At 35.7% G+C, this 22,533-nt stretch overlaps 1 protein-coding gene across 1 annotated transcript in view; it reads left to right on the top strand.

Moving 5' to 3' along the window:
- Positions 1-4,775: 4,775 nt before the first annotated feature.
- The window catches only part of LOC149558787 (U3 snoRNP-associated protein-like EMB2271), a 45,625-nt gene continuing 27,867 nt past the window's right edge, over positions 4,776-22,533 (top strand). Inside the window, exons 1-5 of the mRNA XM_089832851.1 lie at positions 4,776-5,233; positions 12,560-12,884; positions 12,972-13,196; positions 13,789-14,047; positions 15,162-15,340. Of these exons, the coding sequence (XP_089688977.1) occupies positions 4,776-5,233; positions 12,560-12,884; positions 12,972-13,196; positions 13,789-14,047; positions 15,162-15,340 (1,446 nt within the window). The remainder of the gene's footprint in view (positions 5,234-12,559; positions 12,885-12,971; positions 13,197-13,788; positions 14,048-15,161; positions 15,341-22,533) is intronic.

Raw genomic sequence — 22,533 nt, 5'->3', positions numbered from 1 at the left:
TCTTCATGCATTCAAAAGGGGCGTGGGTCCAGGTAACTGTTGACATCAACGAACTGCCCAGCTGGCGATGAATCAAAGCCTTGTTCCAAGAACAGTCATCCTTCCACGTTGCCAGAGGTCCCACCGTGTGCGCTAAATTTCATCACTGATATCCAACGGGGCATGCTTGGGACTCACCTTGCTTCTGATGTCGCTGTAGTATCATTTTTCGTCCGGGCGCTATGTCGCTAACGGCGAGGAACACAAATTTTTTGATAGTGCTATAGCGCCCACCGTGGATCTATCAAAACTCAGCGCTGGAGAAACAACAAGGAAAGGGAGGACCCACCCGACACATGGCCAAAAGGCGCTATGTTCCTATGGAAAAACAACATGCAACTTCCCATAGCGAGATAGCGCCAATCGTTGATCTTCCTTAGATTTGACGATGGGGACTTGCGGGCCCATAGAAATATTAAAATGCGCAAGGAAGAAATATCATAAGGTTAGCCTAAAGTATTTTGCGCCCTTTTGAATATTTGAATATTTAAAACTTGTGAACGTTACTACGTTGAATTCAAATGTGGTGATTCTGGCGGGAAGGCAAAAATGACCAACATGCTTCTTATTGTCACCGCAAATGCATAATTACAAAATTTTGAAATACAATATGCAAACCCACATGGGCACTTTCCTTTCAGTAATTTGCAACATAGAGCTATGAACTATCACCCAGAGTTGTCCTAGACAATGTACAAACATTCTTTAAATAGACATATTTACACCAACCGAGAAGTTTCTAGACCAATCTTATTAGATTTCCACAATCCATTAAACATATAATTTTTGCTTCTAGATTTGGTTGTGTTGGCTTTTTTTAGCATCAACATTTCATATCACACTCTGTGATCCATCATCAGGATGAGAGAATGCAAGAATGGAATAGTTCTAGATTTGATTGTGTTTGTTTTGTTTAGCATCAACGTTTCGGATCACACTCCGTGACCCATCATCAGGATGAGAGAATGCAAGAATGGAATCGTATATTCTTGCATTCTCTCATCCTGATGATGGGTCACGGAGTGTGATCCGAAACGTTGATGCTAAACAAAACAAACACAATCAAATCCATAAGCAAAAATTATAAGTTTCTAGACATCAAACCCCTACCCTTGAGACTAATTAACTTTAAAATTCCATATAGAATAGGCCCGATACACTTTTGACACTTATTTTGGAAATTTTGGTCAACCCTACTTCAGAAGGCCATAATTTTTGAACCGTTGCTCTAATTGGCTATTATAACCACTTTTCATAATCCTTGGCTTAAGATTTGCAAGGCTTTACACACAGAAGGTCAAATTGACCCCATTTCAAAGCTCATCTAGTGTCTCCAAGGGCTTCAACGGTGAGCTTGAAGTTTTTATACCAAAATTACACACCAAAAATACCTAATAAATCCACAAATACTTATCATATGGCACTAAGCCTTAATTGATAGGCTGATATATCCAAGATGAACATCCACCTCTAAAATTAGGACATTTTGAGCTTGTATGACTAATTTACTAAGTAGAAAATCTCTAGAAACAACAACTTTGCAGTAAGACAACCCTTGTTCAATAAATAGAAAGGAAATATTTTTGGGTGATGCAAGATTGGTCTTACACCCACGATGGTCCTCTGTCACAACCTTGTGTAATGGACCCAAGAAGTTTAAAATAATAGGATCTAGTGCCATTCACTTCTAACCTTTTGAATTTATCTTTATCAACATAGAATCTATCCAATTTGCAAAAGATTGTTTTATCCCCTAGTTAAAGATTGGACTCAGTATACAATATAGCTTTGTTGTTAGTCTTATTGCTATCCAAACTGCCAAAGAGCTTGTGTTTATTGATCTTTTTATACCAAAAGTATCTGTCTGCACCATTCTAGTCAAAATGACACCCTTTAACCTCATTTTAAGGGGGTTCAATCATATTAATGTCATTTCCAAAAATCCATGAATTGTTTCTTAGTTGGAACATCCATTTCCACAACTCAGTTCTTTCTATGTGGTCATTTTCTGCATATACATTATAGGTGCCAATCTTTTCATGACTATATCTAAAAATGATCCAAATTATTTAGATTAATCCGTGACAAGGAGGACATTCCCAATTGGTAATATGTTTGCTCCACTTAGGGCCAACAAAAATGACAACCCCACTTTTCCTTTATGGCGAGATGTGGTGAAGTATTTGAGATCTTTTGAGATGCATTTTAGGGATACATCTTGATAAAAATCAACAACTTTAATTTCTTGGAGAAGGATAACATCTTTTCCTCTATTCATCATAAGAAATCTTTTAATAATATATTTCCTATTAGGGGAATCAAGGGCCATGACATTCCATGACATACATTTCAAGTCCATAGGCAACCTTAAAAATCAATATCCATGAGTGTTATAAAAGCTCTTATAGAAGCTTGGGAGTTGTTTCCTTGGTATTTATTCCCTTTATTGTTATTAAAGGAGTCCTTCAATCCCCCTCTCTTCTTCTTAATCACAACCTCTTAGGGGTCCAAGTATTGAATAGGGGTTTCCAAAGTGTTTCTTAACCTTTTGATCCTTTCCCTCCCCTTCTTTTTTAGAGCATTAAAAATAAAAATGCTAGGTTCATCTTGAGTGGCATTGACGAGAACAATAATGATCTCATTAATATCTTCTTTACCTAATTTTAGTGCATGAAACATCTCTTAAGGAGCATCACTTGGCTCTACCTCTTGAATCTTAATGGTACCAGGGTTAGAAGAGACATAAAGGGGAAATGCAAAAATGAAATGCTTGCAAAGGGGAGGTGGGGGAGGAAGATTCAAGATGATCACAAGGGAGAAATTAGAGAGCTTTTTCTCTTTAGCATGCATATTTTGAAGGGCTTCCAAGCCATCACAAGAAACTACAATATTAGTATCGTTGTTTAAATTCTTAACCCTACCCAAAATCCTAGATTCGTTCTTAGTCACCTTGTGGACACTTCCAACCTTGCTACCATTCTTATCTAGGACTAAGGGTGAAATGACATGTTTTTCCAAAGATGCCTAGTCCATGGAGGTAGGATTGTGGGGTGAGGAACCTTCACCTTTGGAGGATCTGTTACTAATAAACATAGGATCAAGGACCCTTGTGATTTTTTCAATAGAAAGTTTTTGAGCATTCTTAGTCCCGTGTTTAGGATGAGGATCATAGGGCTTCAAACCAATTTTTCAAGAGTTGGCCTTAAGTAGGTTTTGACCCCTAGGGAGAGTCTAGCTGGTGTACAAAGTGACAGGTTCACCTTTTCCGAGAAAGCAACTTTGAGGTGGTCAAGTTTTTTAGAAATGACCATAAAGTTTGATGGAAGATGTCTTAGAGGGGGTATGAGAAGCAAATTTAAAGGGCTATGTATTTGGAGTATTCTTGGCAAGATTATTAAGGTAAGAATTACCATTGCAAGTCTCTAATGATTTAGGGTTAGCAATAAGTTTCTTTTGATTAGTGGACAAGAGCTTCACATACGTCTTGTCCTACACAAGAAGCACACATTGATTCCTCCAAGGAATGTAACAAAACAAGAAACCAATTGATCATCCAAATCATTTCCCCCCCCCTTGGCGATGTCTAGACTAGGGTTGAGAGATATAAGGACCCTTGCATTAGTATGGAGGAGAAGATAATTAGTTTTTATCAACCCTTATAACATTTATAATGAGTTAAAGAGCACGAGGTATAATATTGAACAAAAATGGAGGAATGTTTTCATTAGAGAGCCACCAAGGGCAGGATAGGGCAAAAATCTCCTCTTGTATAGGTTATGGAGACCATGAGATGACCCAAAAGTTATAGGCACCTATCCTCCAAAACTGTCTTAATACTTTTCTTTTCGCTATTATTGTTTATTGAAAACCCCAAAACAATCCTTGCTGTAACATACGAAAGCATGAAAAGTGAAAAACTAATATTTTTCCCCACACTTTATGAAGCCACTCATTTTAAAAAGTTTGAGAAGGCAGATTAGTTAGTTCCTGGGTTGCTAGAAATACAATAGAGCTCTTTAATTTAGATTTTTCTACATCAATAGCCATGACCATTTGTTGGTTAGGTTTAAGCGTTGGTAGGTAGTTCCTTACACCCATTGAAGTCCTTGGTAGAGGTGGATGTGGTTGATCACTACTTGTAGAAGCGTGCTCCATCTAGGATTGAGAGGGTTTCTTGTAATGCTTCCTTGAAAGACGCATGTTCGACCACCAACGATTTTTGGAGACATTGAACACTTTGATTATGGTTGGCCATTGGGAAATAAAGACCCTATAGAAAAAAAAGTTGGATAAGGAAATAAATGCTATTAATAGAAAATGACCTTCTACACACAAGGAAGGCCTACTTGAAGATCATACTCAACTTACAACCAATAGATTTCTTATTTATATGTGAAACTATTTTTAAAACTAGTTATCAAAAATTAAATGAAAACAACTTCAAATTAATCTGAAAAGTATTGTAATATGTCTACCAATATTTATATAGTTATGTAAATTTGTAAAATTTATATAGTTATGTAGATTTGTAAAAGTATATGTTAAATAATTTAAAAAAAAAAATATTCCTTCCATCCAATTTAATTCTTTTCGGTCGCATAGGCAAGATTCAGTCCCCCAAAACCTAAAATTTATTTTCAGAGGTTTAAGCCGATGAAAAAATGCAGTGGCAGTCACAGAGTTTCTGAAGGAAGGTGCCGCCATTGTTAGAGCTGAAAGGATCAAGATTTCCGACAATGTTTAATATGAAGAAAAACCAGCAGTGCCATAAGAGCAATGTATCCAGAGGAGGAGGAAGAGGAGGACGAGGAGGAGGAAGTAACAGAAAAAGAAAAACTCCTGCAATTGGCAATGACCCATTTTTCAACGATAAAACCTTTAAACGACAAAGAGGGAAAGGGGAGGAGATTCACAGCAGCGAAGAAGACGACGACGATTTTGTTGACAGAAATGGGGAGGAAGAAGATGAAGACGTCGCCTTGGAAGATACAGAGACTGCTGATGATAAGCGACTTAAGTTGGCCAAAGCTTATCTGGACAAAATTAGGGAAATAACAAAAGATCAGGATGAGGAAAACGAAGAAGATGAAGATGAAGAAGGGCGGAGGGGTAAACGGGATTCGCTTGTTGCCGAGATTCTTCAGCAGGAGCAGCTCGAAGAGAGCGGCCGTGTGCAGCGTCTTCTTGCTTCGAGGTATTTCCCTTCTTCATTTAAATTTATTTATCGGATTGATAAAATTCTCTTTTTGGCTAAGGTAATAATTGGGAGGATGATTTTGAAGGTATCACGTGCGAGAAAACTTTTTCTTGATAAGAACATCGAGCAATGGAGTTCATGAAATCACTTGATTTTTGTTTTGGTTAAGAGACAGTCCTAAAGGTAGAAATTGAGCACGACAGCGTTTTAAAGAAGCAAGATAGACATTGCAAGGAGCAACAGAACTAGTGTCAGTTTACATGGGCAATATTGTGTAGTTTTCTCTTTAGGGACATTTCCTATTTTTGCCCTAGAACAATAGTTCCTATTTAGGTTGAAAACTGTATTGTATCTTAAATATTAAAAAATGATGAAATTTAATTATCATTCAACTCAATAATTCTGAAAAGAAAACTCATCTGAGTTTTCTGCTGTGTCATTGCTGATTGCAGTTCTCTTCCTTAATATTGACTTGTCTTTCACTCCTTAATAGGTCCTCATATATAATCCAAATTGCTGATCTGCTTATTCGATTTCCATTCCAAAAATGTCTTGAATGCTCCCATCTACAAATGCATTTTGCTCACCCTTGTAGCTTCCAGAGTTGGGGGACTCACACCTTTCCATAATGGGGCACTGCTTTTTAATTAGAGAAATGGCAGAAAAGCTTCTGATCTACAGCCATGGGCTGGTTGTCTGTGCAGTACATAGGCTTTTGGGCGGGGATTTTCTCTCATCTGAGCATTGTTGTTGTGTGAATATGGATATTACGACAATGTTTGTTGCAGTCTTGAACAATGTTGGTGAAGCGAAGGATATGGTTGCATTGTGTACGAAGCTTTTCAAGAAAATTTCCTTGATGAATTAGACCATATGCAGGAGAACATTGATGAAAAGAAGATGATCGCTTTGCTAAAAGTCTACTATGTGATATGTCAATGAGGGAAGGAAGTGAAGAGATATCCCCTTTGCTGGGTGGATGGTTCTAGAATTGTGTAGCGGTGGATGGTGGCAAGATGCAATACTTTTCTGAAGAAATTGATGGACCTACTAAAGGAGTGTGGCCTGGTTGGTTGCAGAAGTAATTCGTTTTGGAAGGTCTTGCTAGGGATGAGGAGAGTGTTCAGGTCAAAGATATCAGTGTTGCCTCCTCTAGTTTGGAGCTACTTGTGAAAGAGGATTTGGCCATTCATTCTAAGTGTGGCCCTGGATGCCTAGTCAAGGTTTGTGCTGCCAAGGAAATGCCTGGATGGGTTGTTGTTTAGTAGGATTTATAGAAGATGTTCGGTTGAGGGGTAGATGAATTACAGATAGAAGTAATAATCAGGACATTTTGAATACAGTCTCTTGCCCAATGATGTGATTTTTTAGATATTACTACAAGGGCGCTGCCCCTAGCCGCTATTTAATGATAAAAAATATTCCAGTCAACCCTATTAAAAATTAAATTGCTTTATAATTTCTTCTAACTCTACTTTCCCTTTTAAAATAAATTTCTTCTGTTTAATTCTTGTAGATATGGTTGGCGGTGGCCTATTATAATGAATTGCCATTATATTTTATTGTATATCCTAGGTTTATTTATTAAGAACATGATCTCTAGCATGGGCATGATATATTGCAAACGTAAAGTTGTATCATATGGTTGGTTGTAGTAGTTGTCTAAATTCCTTCAGAAATATGGAAACTTTTTGTTCCTTTGAATCTGTCAAGATGAGTAATACATACAAGCATGCAATTATATAGTCATAGGCATGAAGAGTTTTCATAGTTCAAATCAAAACTGTATTCATTAAAAGGCAACTTTCAAACCTAAAACAATCCTCAAATATAGTCGCATATGATTCTATAGAGGAAAACATGCAGAAATCATACAAGAACTGTGAAATGAGGTAAAAGGGGGTAGATAAATAGTTACAGAAGTCTGTGATAGAAGTCAGCTGTAGTGCTTGATGTATAGGAGCATTGCTTGTGGAGGTAGACTTGGCCATGCTGTAGATGTCAATGTTTCACATCCAAAACATGTTGAGGCTCTCGTTAATACTAGCGGTGAGCTTTTAGCATGTGGGGAATATCTCAGCTGTGCTGTATAACACTTTTTGGTGATTTATATACGTGGGGAAATGGTAGTCATATGGGTTCTAGAAGAGCTAAATGGACATTTGGAAGGAATATCCTCATCTTCAATTTCTTGGGGACCACGACACACTGTTATAGTAATCTCTATAGGCTAGCTCTTTACATTTGGTGATGTAACATGTGTTTTGGGTTGTGGAGAGGGCCTCAAGAAATGAGCCCCCTTGCTCCATCTGATCTTGAACTTTTGGTAGAGGAATTGCCCACTTTTGGCCACACTTAAAGAACAATCCATGGTTCTTACACGAGACCAAATCAAATAGCTGGAAATGATATTTTACAAGAGTTTCAAGAGATTGCCAATTATCACATTCATAGATGTATCTATGCAAAGGGATTGACTTTCAACATTTTCTTCTCACCATGTTGGCAAAAAATGCTCAGATAAATTAATGAAGATTGAAAAGGGTACAAGTGCCTAGGTTTTGAGGTATGTGACAACTAATTGCAAAAGACGAACCTCGTAAGGGATCCATTGAAGCCCATAAGTAATTTGTGGGATGAGGTAGAGGTATCCATATCATGGATGGAATAATGGAAACCTTTAGTTGTTGATCAATCAAAGTCATTGAAGTGACTTGTAAAAGGAAAATGCATCTAATAATAGTGGATTTTAAGGGGGAGATGAAGATGGTGCATGTGTTGATTACATCTTTATCTTGACCATTATCATAATAGACAACACCAATAATTGTAGAGTAGTTGGCTTTTGGTTGAGGAGCATTATTTGTTGGTTTTCGCGAAGGATCGCTGCAAATGTACTAAGCGCTGCCAGATTGGTATTTGTGTTCCAAATGCCAGCAACCTCTAATTTATAATGAGCAAAGGCTATGAAGAGACGGGGATGCACCGGGGACTTGGGCTATGAAACTATAATTATTATGCACTATTATCATAGTAACATGGAGACACGTCCCTCCCCTTTTGCCCCACATCTCGAAGAAGGGGATGCACCAGGTACTTGGGGACTTTGTCCCCCTATCCCAAGCGACACCGTCAATTTCTGCCACCTTCACTGAGGATGGGGGGATGTCCAATGTTTACTATGTGCTGATTTGACTATTTATGTTCAATGTTCGATGTTCCAACTCAATGCAATGTTCAAGTATTGACACTTTTACATCTTTATATCTTCTATTGCAATACATCTTTTCATAACTAGCATTTTAAGTATCGTATGTATAGTATATACAACGCCCCGTCCCCTGCCACCGTCTCCCCGTTGTCCCCAAATTGAGGCCCCTCTGTAAGCCCGTCCTAGGAACTTGCCCCCCAATTCTGCCGTCCCCCCGTCCCCGAAGGCGGTGTAACTATGACTATTATAGATTGCCCGTTTACAAGAAGCAACAAACTCTTATAGTTTATAATTAATATTACAAAGTAGTTTCAAAATATTAATTGTTATTGTCTATTAATAAATATTAATAGCATAGAAGCAAAAAATGACAAAAAATCACGATTATGTGTGATTAATCATTAGTTGGCATGTGCAGTGATTCATTCTCCCAAAAATCAAGGATTTTTGGTCAACGACTTTCAACTTTTTTTGCAATTTATTAGATGATTAATTGGCAAAAAGTGACAATTTGATAAGCAAAATAATTACGGGAAACTAGCGAAAACTCTAATAGCAATTGTGATGGGAAAAACTTGCAAAAATATGACGTGTTTCTCTATGAAATTGATGCGTGGCGTTCAAGATGCAATTGGGAAAGTGGGGTTGAAAGTTTTGCGTAGTCGCGAAGTATTGTAGATTCGGGAAGTGGCATGAGAGATAGGCAATTACAAAGAAATTTTTCCTCTCTGCATTGAATATATTGTATAACTTGATTGATAATATTTCTTTTCTAACATTGATTTTGTTTATGTGAATTTCAAATATTTAAATTGTTGCAATATGAAGCAAAAGAAGATCATAACAAAGCTTCCTTATTTGTTGCAATATATCTAAAAGAGCAGGGTAACATTGTTTTTCACTATCTATTTTAGAGAAAACAAAGAACCCGTCGATAATTATATAAATCACTTTAGGCTTGTCAATTATGACATATAAGTTCTTATGATTTATGAAATTGCTCAATATTTATAACTTAAATTAAATTTATAATTCACGCAGCTCAGTCTTTATGTTCAACATATATAGAATTGTTTTGTTATATACACGTGTATGTATCACTTCACATATGTGTATGTCATGCCAACTTTGTATACAATTGTTTGTTGAGTGTATATAATGAAAGGAACTTGAGAGAGTTCTAAATGATGAATTTTCCTTCTTATCAATTGATGAGATTAAGGGGCTTCCTAATGAATGCTTCATAAGGCACAATACTTGTTAAAGGTTTTGCAAACAGGGTTTCAAGCAAAGTAGCCTTAACCTTGGATGAAACTCCATGGTTAAGCATGTCTAAGCTATAATACTAGGATGAATGACCTCTCGAGAAGTCCTAATGCTTCACCTCTACGAGCTTCACCTAGATGCAACGAGTGGTTAGTGCTCCATTCATTTTCATGAGGGATGGGCTCTTGTGAACCACTACTCACAAAACATGGGTCAACGAGTTTAACTCAAAAATTATTAGCAATATCAAAATTTAACTTATGGAAAATATCTCCAACTTATCATTTGATGAGCTTAAGGGGCTTTATAAGGAATGTTTCATAGGGCAGAACACTTGCTGAAGGTTTTGTGAATGGGGTTGCAAACAAAGTGGGCCTAACCTTGGAGGCAACTTTGTGGTTAAGTGCACTTTGAGTTGGAATAGTACTAGGATGGGTGATGTTTTGGAAAGTCCCGATGCTTCACCTCTGCTCATCACCTAGATTCAATGAGTGTTAAGTGTTCCATTCATTCTCATGAGAGATGGATTCTTGAGAACCATTACTCAAGAAACTTGGATCAATGAGTTTGACTCAAAAATTACACTGATGAATTTTGATAGAGATATCATAGTTTGACTACTTGTGGAAAATATGGCCTACTTATTATTTGATTTGTATAAGGGGCTTTCCAATAAATGGTTCATAAGGCACAACACATATTGAAGGTTATGTAAATGGGGTTGCAAGCCAAGTGGGATTAACTTTGGAGGAAACTTCGTTGTTAAACACACTTGAGCTAGACCGCTATTAGGATGGGTGACGACTTGGGAAGTCTTGGTGCTTCACTCTTTATCACTTAGATGCAATGAATGCTAATTGTTCCATTCAATCTCATAAGAGATGGGTTCTTGCGAACCACTAATGAAACTTAGGTCAATGAGTTTGACTAAAAAACTACATAGATGAATCCTGATAGTAAATATAACGATTAGATTTTCTGTGGAAAACATCTCCCACTTATCAATTGATGAGTTTAAGAGGCTTTCTAAAGAATGATTCTTAAGGTACAATCATGGTTAATTGCACTTATGCTTGGAGTAGTACTGGGATGGGTGACCTTTTGGGAAGTCCTAGTGGTTCACGTTTGTGAGCACCACTTGGATGTAATGAGTGCATAGTGTTCCATTCATTCTTATGTGAGATGGAATATTGTAAACTACTACTCATGAAACTTGGGTCAATGAGTTTGACTCAAAAACTACACAGACGAATCTTGATAGCAATATCACAAATGAATTCTACTTAAATGAATATGAAGATTTTCGTAGCTTCATTCTGATTTTGAAAAATAAGAAAGGCCACATCATATTTTGTTGTTCAAATCATAGCTTGATTGAATTCTAAACAAACAATATCACGGTTAAAACTTTGAGTACTCCAAGTTTAAAATATATCAGGAGGTTGTGCAAGTGCTTTGAATCATTATGTATGTCCCTTTTCATCCATTCTATGGAAATGTCCTTTAATTAAAAAAGAAGCGCAGTTCTTGACTGCTTTTCTTGAGTTTTTCACATTTTTTTGTCTATATCTGATTTTTGTCTATTTTTTCCAAAATTCCACTCCTCTGGTTTGCGGATTTAAAAATCCCACTCCTCTGGTTTGTGGATTTACTCCCCAAACGAGTTATGCTTTTATGGGGCTCTAAACCATGAGATACTCTGCTTTGGTTATCAGTAAGTTTATACATTGCAAGTTGAAGTTATGATTTTATAGTACCTAAATTTTTGTTATAGTACTTCGCATTTTTGCAGTACTATACATTTTTTATTTTAGCTATGGCCTTAGTGGAACTTAAATTTAGGGACATTGCAGAAATTATCTTTTTGGGACAAGTTCTGCATGTTTTTCTTTTGGGTGTGGATCCAACTCTAAATGATGCCATGGATATACAGCTTAAGCTTTTGCACCAGAAATAAGTACAGTTGACTGTATGCCGTCAAATTACAATGATCTTTTAGTTATTTTTATTGGTGTCTGGAGTTCTCAACTGTATATTGGTTTAGTTGTGTATTATTGTTGATGCGACAAATAAGAGCAACTTGATGGCCTGGAGATTCAAACCTCTTGTGTTTAAATTTTTTATTATAAGAACTTTTTTTCTTGAGGTGATTCTTTGTGTTTATTTAGACCAGGGCTTTTATTTTAAAGTTTTTGAGTTTCATTCACCAGAGAATGGTTCAAACACTTAAAATTAGTAGTTATGATAATCTGAAATATTAACAGAAGATTGTTAATCTAAAAATACTTGCTTGTTTACTTGATTGTCAATGAAATATTAACAAAATACAATTTAAAGATAATTTTTTCGTAGATGTTATGATAGCTTGCTGGTGCATTTATCTTTTCTCTACTTCCAGAAAAGGCATTGTATTCAACTGAACTGCCTAGTCGTTTGATTCTGTTACATGTGTGCATACTTCATTCAAGGAACAAGTCTATGCGCATGAATGTTTATAGCTGTTTTAGTTTCTTTTTTTGATGTTTATATCATGAATTTTGAATAGCTATCCAGCCTATTGGTAATATTTTTTTTTTGCTAAAGAAATGTTGATAGTGTGGTTGGTGCTGAGTTTTGTAAAAGAGTTCAATGCATAGCCTCGTATGATGGTTTGAAGTAGTAAGTAATTGAGTGGACAATTATTCCAAATTCCAAATTTCTCTAATAAGTGCCACGGGAAATTATTGATTAGCCCTTCAAAATTTTGAAAAGAATTCATTTAGTAAATGGAAATTCAAGACAATATGTTGTGGTATGTTAGTTTGGTTTCGTATAATAAATGAATGCTAAAGGTCAATTCTCAACAGGGTTGTGAAGCCTTCCAATCAGGTAGAGTGGCGAGTTGTTAAAAGACACAAGCAGTCTGTAACAGCTGTAGCTCTAAGAGAAGATGATTCAAAGGGTTTCTCAGCATCAAAAGATGGTACTATTTTTCATTGGGATGTTGAAACAGGTGCAAGTGAGAAATATGACTGGCCTAGCAAGGAAGCCTCTACAAAAAGTTTAAATAGGAAGCAGCGCAGCAAACATATTCTATCAATGGCTATCAGTTCTGATGGCCGGTACATGGCTACTGGAGGATTAGATCGTTTTGTTCATCTATGGGATACCCGCACACGAGAACATATTCAAGTACAAATTTCATAACCTCTAGTGCTTATCCATTATTAATCTGGGCAGAGCAATCATTCAATTTTTAATCTTCTCTATTTACTGCAGGCCTTTCCAGGTCACAGGGGAGCTGTGTCTTGTTTAGCTTTTCGGCAAGGTACACAGCAACTCATATCTGGATCATTTGATCGCACAATCAAATTGTGGAGTGCAGAAGACAGATTGTACATGGATACTCTCTACGGTCATCAAAGTGAAATCCTAATGGTAGATTGCTTGCGAAAAGAACGAGTTCTTTCTGTTGGACGTGATCACACATTGCGTTTATGGAAGGTATCTTTTAATGTATTGGTGGAAGGATTTAGGCACTTAGAGATATCCTGTTTCATATATAATTTTTTATATAGCAGCTCAAGTTTACATTAAAAAATAATGTCACTTCTTTTGAGGTGTTTGATGATAGTATTCTGAAATTTTTGCTATCAGTATGTGTTGTGTGTCATGAAACAAATACCAAGATCTGCTGTAATTTGCTTTGAAACTTCTTGTCTAGAAAATCTGAATGATCTTATGGTGTAGGTGCTTAGCTCATCATATCATTCTCCCAATCTAGTGTCTATATTATGGAGCATTCCCGTGGTTGTGAAAAGTTCGTTTTATCTTTCACAATATTTTACCCCTTTTTTCTAGCTTCCCTGTATAGTTTTAGTATTTTATTTGTTGACATTATATAAAATGATGGATCATTTATTACTAATGATGTTCAAGGCAGATAAACTAGAAATTCCCATCACCATCCATTCAGTGGCTTCAACTTTTATGATGAAATCTATTTATGGCCTTTTTTCTTTAGAGTGCTTGTGTGATGGTTATGGTTTACTGATTATTTAATAGATTCTCCCCAATGACTAACTTTGGTGTGCAGATTCCTGAGGAGACACAGTTAGTGTTTAGAGGACCTGCAGCATCTTTAGAATGTTGTTGTTTTGTCAACAATGAAGAGTTTATATCAGGTTCTGATGATGGAAGCATAGAACTTTGGAGCATGATGCGGAAAAAACCGGTTTTTATTGCAAAAGGTGCACATGGGCATGCGGGTATTCAACATCTCTCAGAGAATCATGGCGCTGAGGAAAAGCCAGAAGAAATGACATCATCACAAGTTAATGATGGCAATGATATTGGTAAGCAATTTGTAAATGATAATTGGAAATTTGGGTTTAATGTCATGCCACTGTTTGATTAAAATGCCAACATTGAACAAAAATAATTGATCTATTGAGAAAGGTTAAAAAAGACAACATTGAACAAAATGAATTAATTTGCATAGGAAGGTGCAATTAGCAATTATGCTAGGCAAAATAAGTGTCACAACTGCAGCTCTTCAAACTTGAAGTCTCTCTCTCTCTCTCTATACTATTCCGGAATCTCTATGGTAGATATTTTTTTAAAAATCAAGGATGAGTGGACTGTAAAGACAACCCCTGTAACTAGCCAAATTTGTTGCAAGAGAAATAATGTCATTTATTCAAAGAGATATAATTAATTGATAAATCATTGGTGCCTTTATTATACTGTTCAGTTGGAGAGAAATTGGGTTGAGAGAGAGTATTGGGTGTTTGATCATTTTGCTGCATAGATATTTACTGGTCTGAAATATGAGTAAATCTTCTGTATCAAGCGCATCTTATGATATTGTATTTGTATGTATGTGATCTGTGATAAACCAGATTTGAGTGAGTTAGTTAATCTCATTTGAAGAACTTTTATATTCTGTATCTGCATAGTTGAAGTGATTGAACTTCGTATACTACTGACTGATCGATTGTTTGGTATTGATAATCAGAAGTTTAAGAGCCCTGTGTATTTGTTTTAGCTTTCTATAAAAGGGTCTATATTTTGTGGGGCTGGATTTTCCACCCCTGAGTAGGAGGGTTTTCTCAGGATAAGTTATTGTGTCATTTGTTATCACATGCCTGTATTCTGGTTCGAAAACATTAACAACCAGAAGTCGTAAATAACATGTGAAAGTACTAATGACTCCTTTAAACCATCTAAGCTCATTGGTAAATTATTCCTCTGATCAGGCTGACACTAACCTGCAAAGCCAACACCAATTGCATTGTAAAAAAAATCCAAAATGGAGACATTACACGACCTGCAAGTTTGGACCTTGTTACTGCTTTTTGGATGTCTATGTTTTTAACACGCTTTTGTTTTGGTTCATTTGTTTCTCTTTCTTTTCTTCTCTAGTTTATGTGTTTAAAACATTGTGTTGAATTTTTTGCTTGGATGCAGGAAATGGTAACGTAACACATAAAATGGGAAGTAGCTCTTCTGTAGAGTCCTGGGTTGGAGCTCTTGCAGTGTGTAGAGGGAGTGATCTTGCTGCATCAGGGGCTGGTGATGGAATTGTGCGATTGTGGGCTATTGAGAACAGCAGTAAAAGCCTTAAAGTTGTGCATGATATACCTTTGGTAAGAAATGAGATCACCTTTTTCTGTTCTGAAGTCAATGTCAGATGAGAAAAGGCCTAATTAAAATTTAAATAGCACCAGTGAGCATATTTTTAGTGGGAAGTTCATATTGCTGAAGTTAAATGCTAAGGTTATCTAATTCGACTCATTAAAAGATGATTGTCTTGCACTATTGCATATTGCAAATATATGTTACATTAAGGGCTTGCTTTTCTGCCTTTTTAACTTCTGATGTAAAACTTTCCTTGCATTTGAGTGCATATTGTTAAGATTATAGCTACAGTCGGATTGATTTAATCATAAGATACAATGTTGATATAATAAAGATTATATATGTATAGTGCATAGAGGATTATCAAACAACAAAAATGGAAGGTATCTGCCGGCAAAACAAACTTCATCTCAGCTATGGGAATGAAAGAAGATAAGGTATCACAATTAACCTACTACCACGTATACTCGAGTCAATGGAATATAAGGATTGACTCATCAAACAAGACTTACATTGATACCTATTATTGAGCATCCACACTATGGAAGAGAATCAGGTCTACTATCATTTGAAGACTTGTTCTACAGATCATATTTTAAATACACAGTGCAGAAACTAGAATTGAACAAAATTCTCTTCACACAAAAACCTACCATTGCTGAATTGTAAAGGAAGATGAATATTAATAGAAGTTATCTCAGAGATTCATTCGAATGCTCCAGCAATATTCTCTATTGGCAGCGTTGGTACTATAAGCATCAATGATTAGACTCAATTCAGACATCAATATATATTATCCAGTTTTCTATAGCTTAGGATGACACCTCAATCAATTAATAAAAATGATTGATAGAAATAATCAAGAAGGAAGGAATCACATAAGTCAGGTCCAGTCAGAATCAGCGACCAGTATAGAACCTCACAATTATATATCATAAAAAATCTCAGTTTCTCTTTCAGCTATCAGACAGAAATTCAACTCTAGGGTAAATTCATTAGTCGCAGATGACTATGATGGAAAAAGAGGGATTACAATTTATAAATCGAATAATATCCCATATGATTGGAATATAATCAGACAATGAATATCCAACCAGGGAATACACATGGAAGAATACATAGTCAATGGTACGAATGAAGATTCAGACTTTGTGTCTATTCAGCATATGTCAGAAACTACTGATGATCATTATATACAAATAACATGCTAACAAAGCATAAGTATCGACCCAAGGAATAATATTAAATCAACTATTTTGGGTATTTGCTGAAAGGTGAAGACACAGAAGAATTTTGTGATGCTTATTATTGATATAATCACTGAATTGGAGAAAAGGGAATCGATTCATCACTTAGAACATACGGTCAGTATTTTTGCCACATATAAACAAACAATGATGGGGGTCTCATAGGAAGTCGGTCCATTTCTTACTTAGTTGAGGAGTTTAATGAAAAATCCAAACTGATCCAAATTAACACAAGGCACTATTAAAGACTGCAATTGTATCATCCCAATCTATGATAAGTCAATAACCAAGATCGAACTAGACAGCAATCATATTTGAGGACATTGATTATTGTGAAGAAAATGGTTTGGAAATGTCATCATAACAAAAATATGGTCTCCAGTTGTATAAGAAATTGATAGCATAATTTTAGTGATAAGGAAGTATGAAATGGGAATGTTGATTCAATGAGTAAGAGTGTAAGAGTGTAACGTCTATTGTCAAAATAAGATAATTATATTATCACCCTAAACAAATTGAGAGAAAACTTACCAAAAGGAAGGGGTCATCACAGCGGTAGCTGAGATAGGAAATACGTGATCCAGTTGAACAATGTTTTGTTAATAGGGATGGTAACAATCATGTTCATCTTCAGAAGAGACAAATATCATTAAACACTTCTAGAATATATCTAACATAAAGTCAAATTTGGAAAAATCTGCATATTTGGAACAATGTTCACTATCGCACCATATGATAGAGGGGCTACATCAATATTATGGGGGGGATATGACCATTCACCATAATACTTGTATCATGCATGGAGGCTTATGATGGATTTGGGGATGTTTTCAATAGCAGTTACACATTTTCTAGACCTGTCAATCTGAAATGACTTGAACACCTCATAGTGTTACTAGAACTTTTCATGTGATACAGAGTCTCAATCCATTAATGTACCTTGCAATTTTCTCAACATCATCATCCACATGTCCAGATCTGATGTCCAATCTATAGAATTCCTCGGTATATTCTTTCACAGTCATGTCCCTTTGTTTCAAATTTTGCATCTTTCTCAATAAGCTAACTTGGTAATCAGCAGAAAGGGATTTGTTCTTTACCTTGTTCACCATCTTTGGCCAAGTTCTTATCTTCTCCTTTCCTCTCCTTTGTCTATTAGTTTGCAAGTGCTCCCACCATAATGATGCATGACCTTTCAGCCTAGTGACTGCAATCTTCACCTTTCTGTTATCAGGAGTGTTTTCATACCAAAAGAACTTCTCCATATCAGAGATCCAATCTAGCACAGTATTTGTATCCAATTTTCCATCATAAGGGACAACTTCTACAGCAGGCTTTGAATTTGCCCTAGACAATAATTGCAACAATCTTTCCTCATCTCGATCTTCTTCAGATTCTGGATTATGGTCTGGTGTTGCTGCTTCATCATCACTTACATCTTCAAGATGCGTTCCTCTCCTCTGGGCTGTCTCCACATCATCTAATCTGGGTGCAATTTGTCTTAACTGATTCAATATAGCGTTATCAACATTATTTCCTCTACCAAGAACCATCTTTACAAATTAGGTTCCTGCAAGATCGTAACCCTCTGCAAGTTATAGGTCAAATCCACAGATCTGCCACCCTACAACCAGATCCAAATCAGGGTTCTACACGATCCAATCTCCACAAGGATGAACTTCGGGCTCTGATACCAACTGATGCAGGCAAGGGATGAATAACTAGGGCCAAAGGCACACCCAGCTATCAAAACCACCCTACAAGAGTTAACACAACGGAAGCAAACACGAGGAACAGCACCAAGGAGAGGGAGAACAAGGATATATTTATTGATTCATCAAATATTCAGCATACATGCCCAGCTGTAAGGCCTTTTGGGTTACGACCAATTACAAATGTACAACTTCCAGATCTTCAAATCAGCTTTTTAAATCCACATATCTCTTTTCTATTGAACTCTCCCCAAAAGTCTACCTTAACCCTAAACCTAAACACCCTACTTATACTTGCCAAAATGGCTTACGGATAATTCTAGAACATGGAGAAACCACAAGTCGGCCCTCATCAAATATAATTTGACTATACCAAAATTAAATGTGAGCGAAGTCGGCCCAATTGGAACTAGGCAGAATGAACTAATGTGCAGGATTATAAAGAAACCCAGGATGCTCCTGCATCACAAGTTCTCTACAATTGTATTTTTCCACCTCTCCCACTCTATTTCACTTGTTTAGGTTTGTAACTTTATCCTATTTTTCTTATGCTTTCTTATTTTCATCTTGATGATGGATAATTGAGTGTGATTTGGAACATTGATGCAAAATTATTCGACACAATTTAATCCAGAAACTCTTATAGGTAATGTTAAATTATTTTGATAATTTTGTGGATATATTACTTCAAAATAATTAAATTTATATAAGGCGATTGTAATGTTGATTTTGTTTTTTCAAATTTGTACCCTTGCATAATCTTAATTTTATTATTACAAACCCAAATTAGAACCTTGTGACTTAGCGTCAGCTCGTTGTTATTCCATACTGGAATTGAAATTTGGATCTTTGAGCCACATATTTTCTAATTCAAACGGGCATTGATCTAGGTTTTGATCTTCTTTGTGTAGTAGCTAAATTGAGAAGTGGTCAGATCCAAGAATAACAAGCATACTTTATGCACAAGTGGGAAAGATTTCCAGTTGCTACTGATCTAGTATCTTTAGTTATATTAAAAAAACTCAAATGACGATTTATCCAAGTTAAGGGTGCGTCTTTTAGTTTAGTGTTTGGTAAACTTGCTCCATTTACAAATAATATAAAGTCCAGTTATGATTGCTTCACCTTCTTAACAACCGCTAAATTATCTCATTAATAATATATTTTTGTTGAATTATCTCATTAATGATTGCTTCACCTTCTTAACAACCGCTAAATTATCTCATTAATAATATATTAATGTCCCCTTTTTGAAATAGGACCTAATAATAAGTAATAATAAAATAAAATTATAAGAGAACAAAAAATAATTTATATATAAAAATTTAATAATATTAAAATATAACAATACAAAATTAAGTCAATAAAGGTTCAAAAGGCATTAAATGAAAAGTTGTGACTCCTTCAAACATGACATATATAAATAGAGAAGAGAACTTCATTAGAAAGGGAAGAGAAAGGAGTAAAAAGGGAAAGGTATGAAGAAAGGAAGAATTAATAGAAGAAAAAAAAGGAAATTAAAAGATAAGGATGTGACTCCTTCAAAGGGCAAAAGTTTTGAAGGGTTGGGACTCTTTGAAAAGGTACTAATTACGAAGGCTTGTGACTCTTTCAAAGAGGCCAATTATGAAGGGTTGTGACTCTTTTAAAGGGCATAAATGATGAAGGGTTGTTATATTAATTGATAGGCTAATGTTCTCTGCAACTTGTGGTGATCTATGATAGGGACATTACAAGATGCGTCTAGTCTTGATTGAATATTCTTGCCTCTTGTGGGTTAAAAACTTAAATGATAAATTAATTACCCTAAGGGATGGATTTGGTTCTGGTTGGGCGTCCTTGCCTCCTGTGGGCCAAATGATGAATTGATTACCCCAAGGGATGGTTTTGGTCCCGATTTTATGTTATTGCCTCATGTGGCCTAAGTGGTGAATTGATTACCCTAAGAGATGGTTCTGGTCTTGGTTGGACTTTCCTACCTATTTTGTGGACCAAGTTAACTTTGGCTACATTATATTCATGTGTTCCCTCCATTTTTTTTATGTGTATGTTTTGTGTTTTAATGTTATGCTTTGTGTTTCGATATATTCACTTGTTTTCTTTGTGAATGCTCCATGTTTTCACGCATTCATGTGTATGCATCATGTTTTCAAGTGTACGATCCATGCTTTGCTTTATGTTTTTAGTTGATCTAGAAGAAGAGAATAACTAAGAGTGAACAAAAAGATATGAATTTGTGGTATGCTATCATGCGAACATTGGCATTTGCAAATTCAATTGACACCATTATGAGATGGGCTTGATCTTTTTTCTAGAAGAAGAGAGAAAAAATTCTCTCAAGCTTTGTCAAGTTTCTACTATTGATCATAATTCACTTTCAAAATAAGGGAGAGAACACATATGATAATAATTGTGCAGTGGAAGGTGGATATGGATGAGATTCCATGATCATTTAATCATTGCTTGAGGATGAGCAAATTTGGGAAGGGCATGTAACGTCCCCTTTTTGAAATAGGATTTAACATAATTAAATCAAAATATAAAAGGATAAAAATAAAATATAAAGTAATAAAATAAATATTAATATATAATATAATTAATTTTAGTTAAGTTGGTGAAGGGTCAAAAGGCATGAAATGAAAAGGTGCAACTCGATCAAACATGTGATATATAGTGGGAGGAGAACTTCATTTGAAAGGGGGAGAGAGTATAAAATGGAAGGTGTGAAGCAAGGAAGATTAATTGAAGAGGATAAATAGAAATAAGAAGAAAATAAGGAAGTGATTCCTTCAAAGGTCAAAAGTCTTGAAGGGTTGTGACTCTTTGAAAACGTGGTGATTTTGGAGGTTTGTTACTCTTTGAAAGAGGGCCAATTTTCAAGGGTTGTGACTCTTTCCAAAGGCATAATTATTAAGGGTTGTCTCATCCAAAGAGGGGTAAACCTTTGCAAAGGGAGCCACGATGAAGAGGTGTGGTTCAAGCTCACATTGCAAGATATGAAGGGGCAAGTGTTTCATTTGAGGACATTTAGGGAGAGCAATTTGGGGAATATTATATTATTCTCAAAGGCAGCATTGATAAGTGTTGACTCAATTCTAATGAAATGTGGTGACCCTTTTACCAATAAAGTATACAAGAGTTATCATTCCAAGCCAAAATGGAGGAATAACAGTAAAAGAGTGTTATGCAGATTTTGAGAGTAGACTGAGTAGAAGAATAACATTTGATAAAGGAGATTGATTTAAGAGATCAAGCTGATATGAAAAATTGGACTTTCGGTATTCATACAACTTATTTCATCTTATTTAAGTAAGAATTGCGACTCTAACTGCTAAGAATTACAACTCTAACTGCATTTTTGCTCTTGCTTCATTTTGGATTTGTGAATTCAGAGCAAACTATAAGTTGTTCTGAAAAAGGACATCACGTGAATAGTATCAATAAATATGATAATTATTTTCTTGAATCCTTTTTTAATTGTGGAAAAATATTCGATTTGATATAATATTAGTTCTGAAAGGGGACATTACATGAATGGTATCAATAAAGATGATAATTTGTTCCCGAACTCTTTTTATTAGTGCATATAGTTGGGCCATATACATTTGATCAAGAAAAATATTCAATTTGAGCAAAGATATAGGTAATACTACTAATTTTACCATCACTAGTGTCGTTCTTTTCAAGTGATTTCATGTTTGATAATTGAGGATCTCTTGTTGCACTTGTTCCTATTCTTCTCCTTGTATTGCATCCGCTTATCTTTCATTTGGAATTGGGTGGGCTGTTTGCTGATCGATTCCTTGTCCTTTTCTCATTTCTCCCTAGGGGTGAATATTCCCCTACTTTTTTTGCACCTCCAAAAAGATTCAAGGTGATATCAAAGGTAGATTGTCCTTATATATCCAAATATCCCCCTAACAAAGTATGATTTGTATGCAATATTATTTGCAAATCTCCATTTCTACCTAATTATTGCCAGGTTTTGGGGTTTGATTTTGTTTCTTATTTCTCGAGAGACTCGGTTCTTCCAAGGCTAGCAGTTGTTTTGAATTCTTTAGCAATTCTCTTTGATTTGACCACATTTTGAGCAGTTAGGGTAGAACTCTAACAACCCTTGACTTCATCCTTTTGTATTCAGCTCCTTTCTTAGGTCCGGATTCCAATTGAATATGGCATTGTGTGGTAGGTTTAGGAAGGCACAAATGTGCACATATAACCAAAATCATTTTATGATTTTAT

Source organism: Cupressus sempervirens, chromosome 5, assembly GCF_028749045.1.
Source record: "Cupressus sempervirens isolate cs-2001-9-10 chromosome 5, ASM2874904v1, whole genome shotgun sequence".
Lineage (NCBI taxonomy): Eukaryota > Viridiplantae > Streptophyta > Pinopsida > Cupressales > Cupressaceae > Cupressus > Cupressus sempervirens.
The sequence above is the reverse complement of the archived record's forward strand: the minus strand, read 5'-3'. Positions and strand labels throughout refer to the sequence as shown.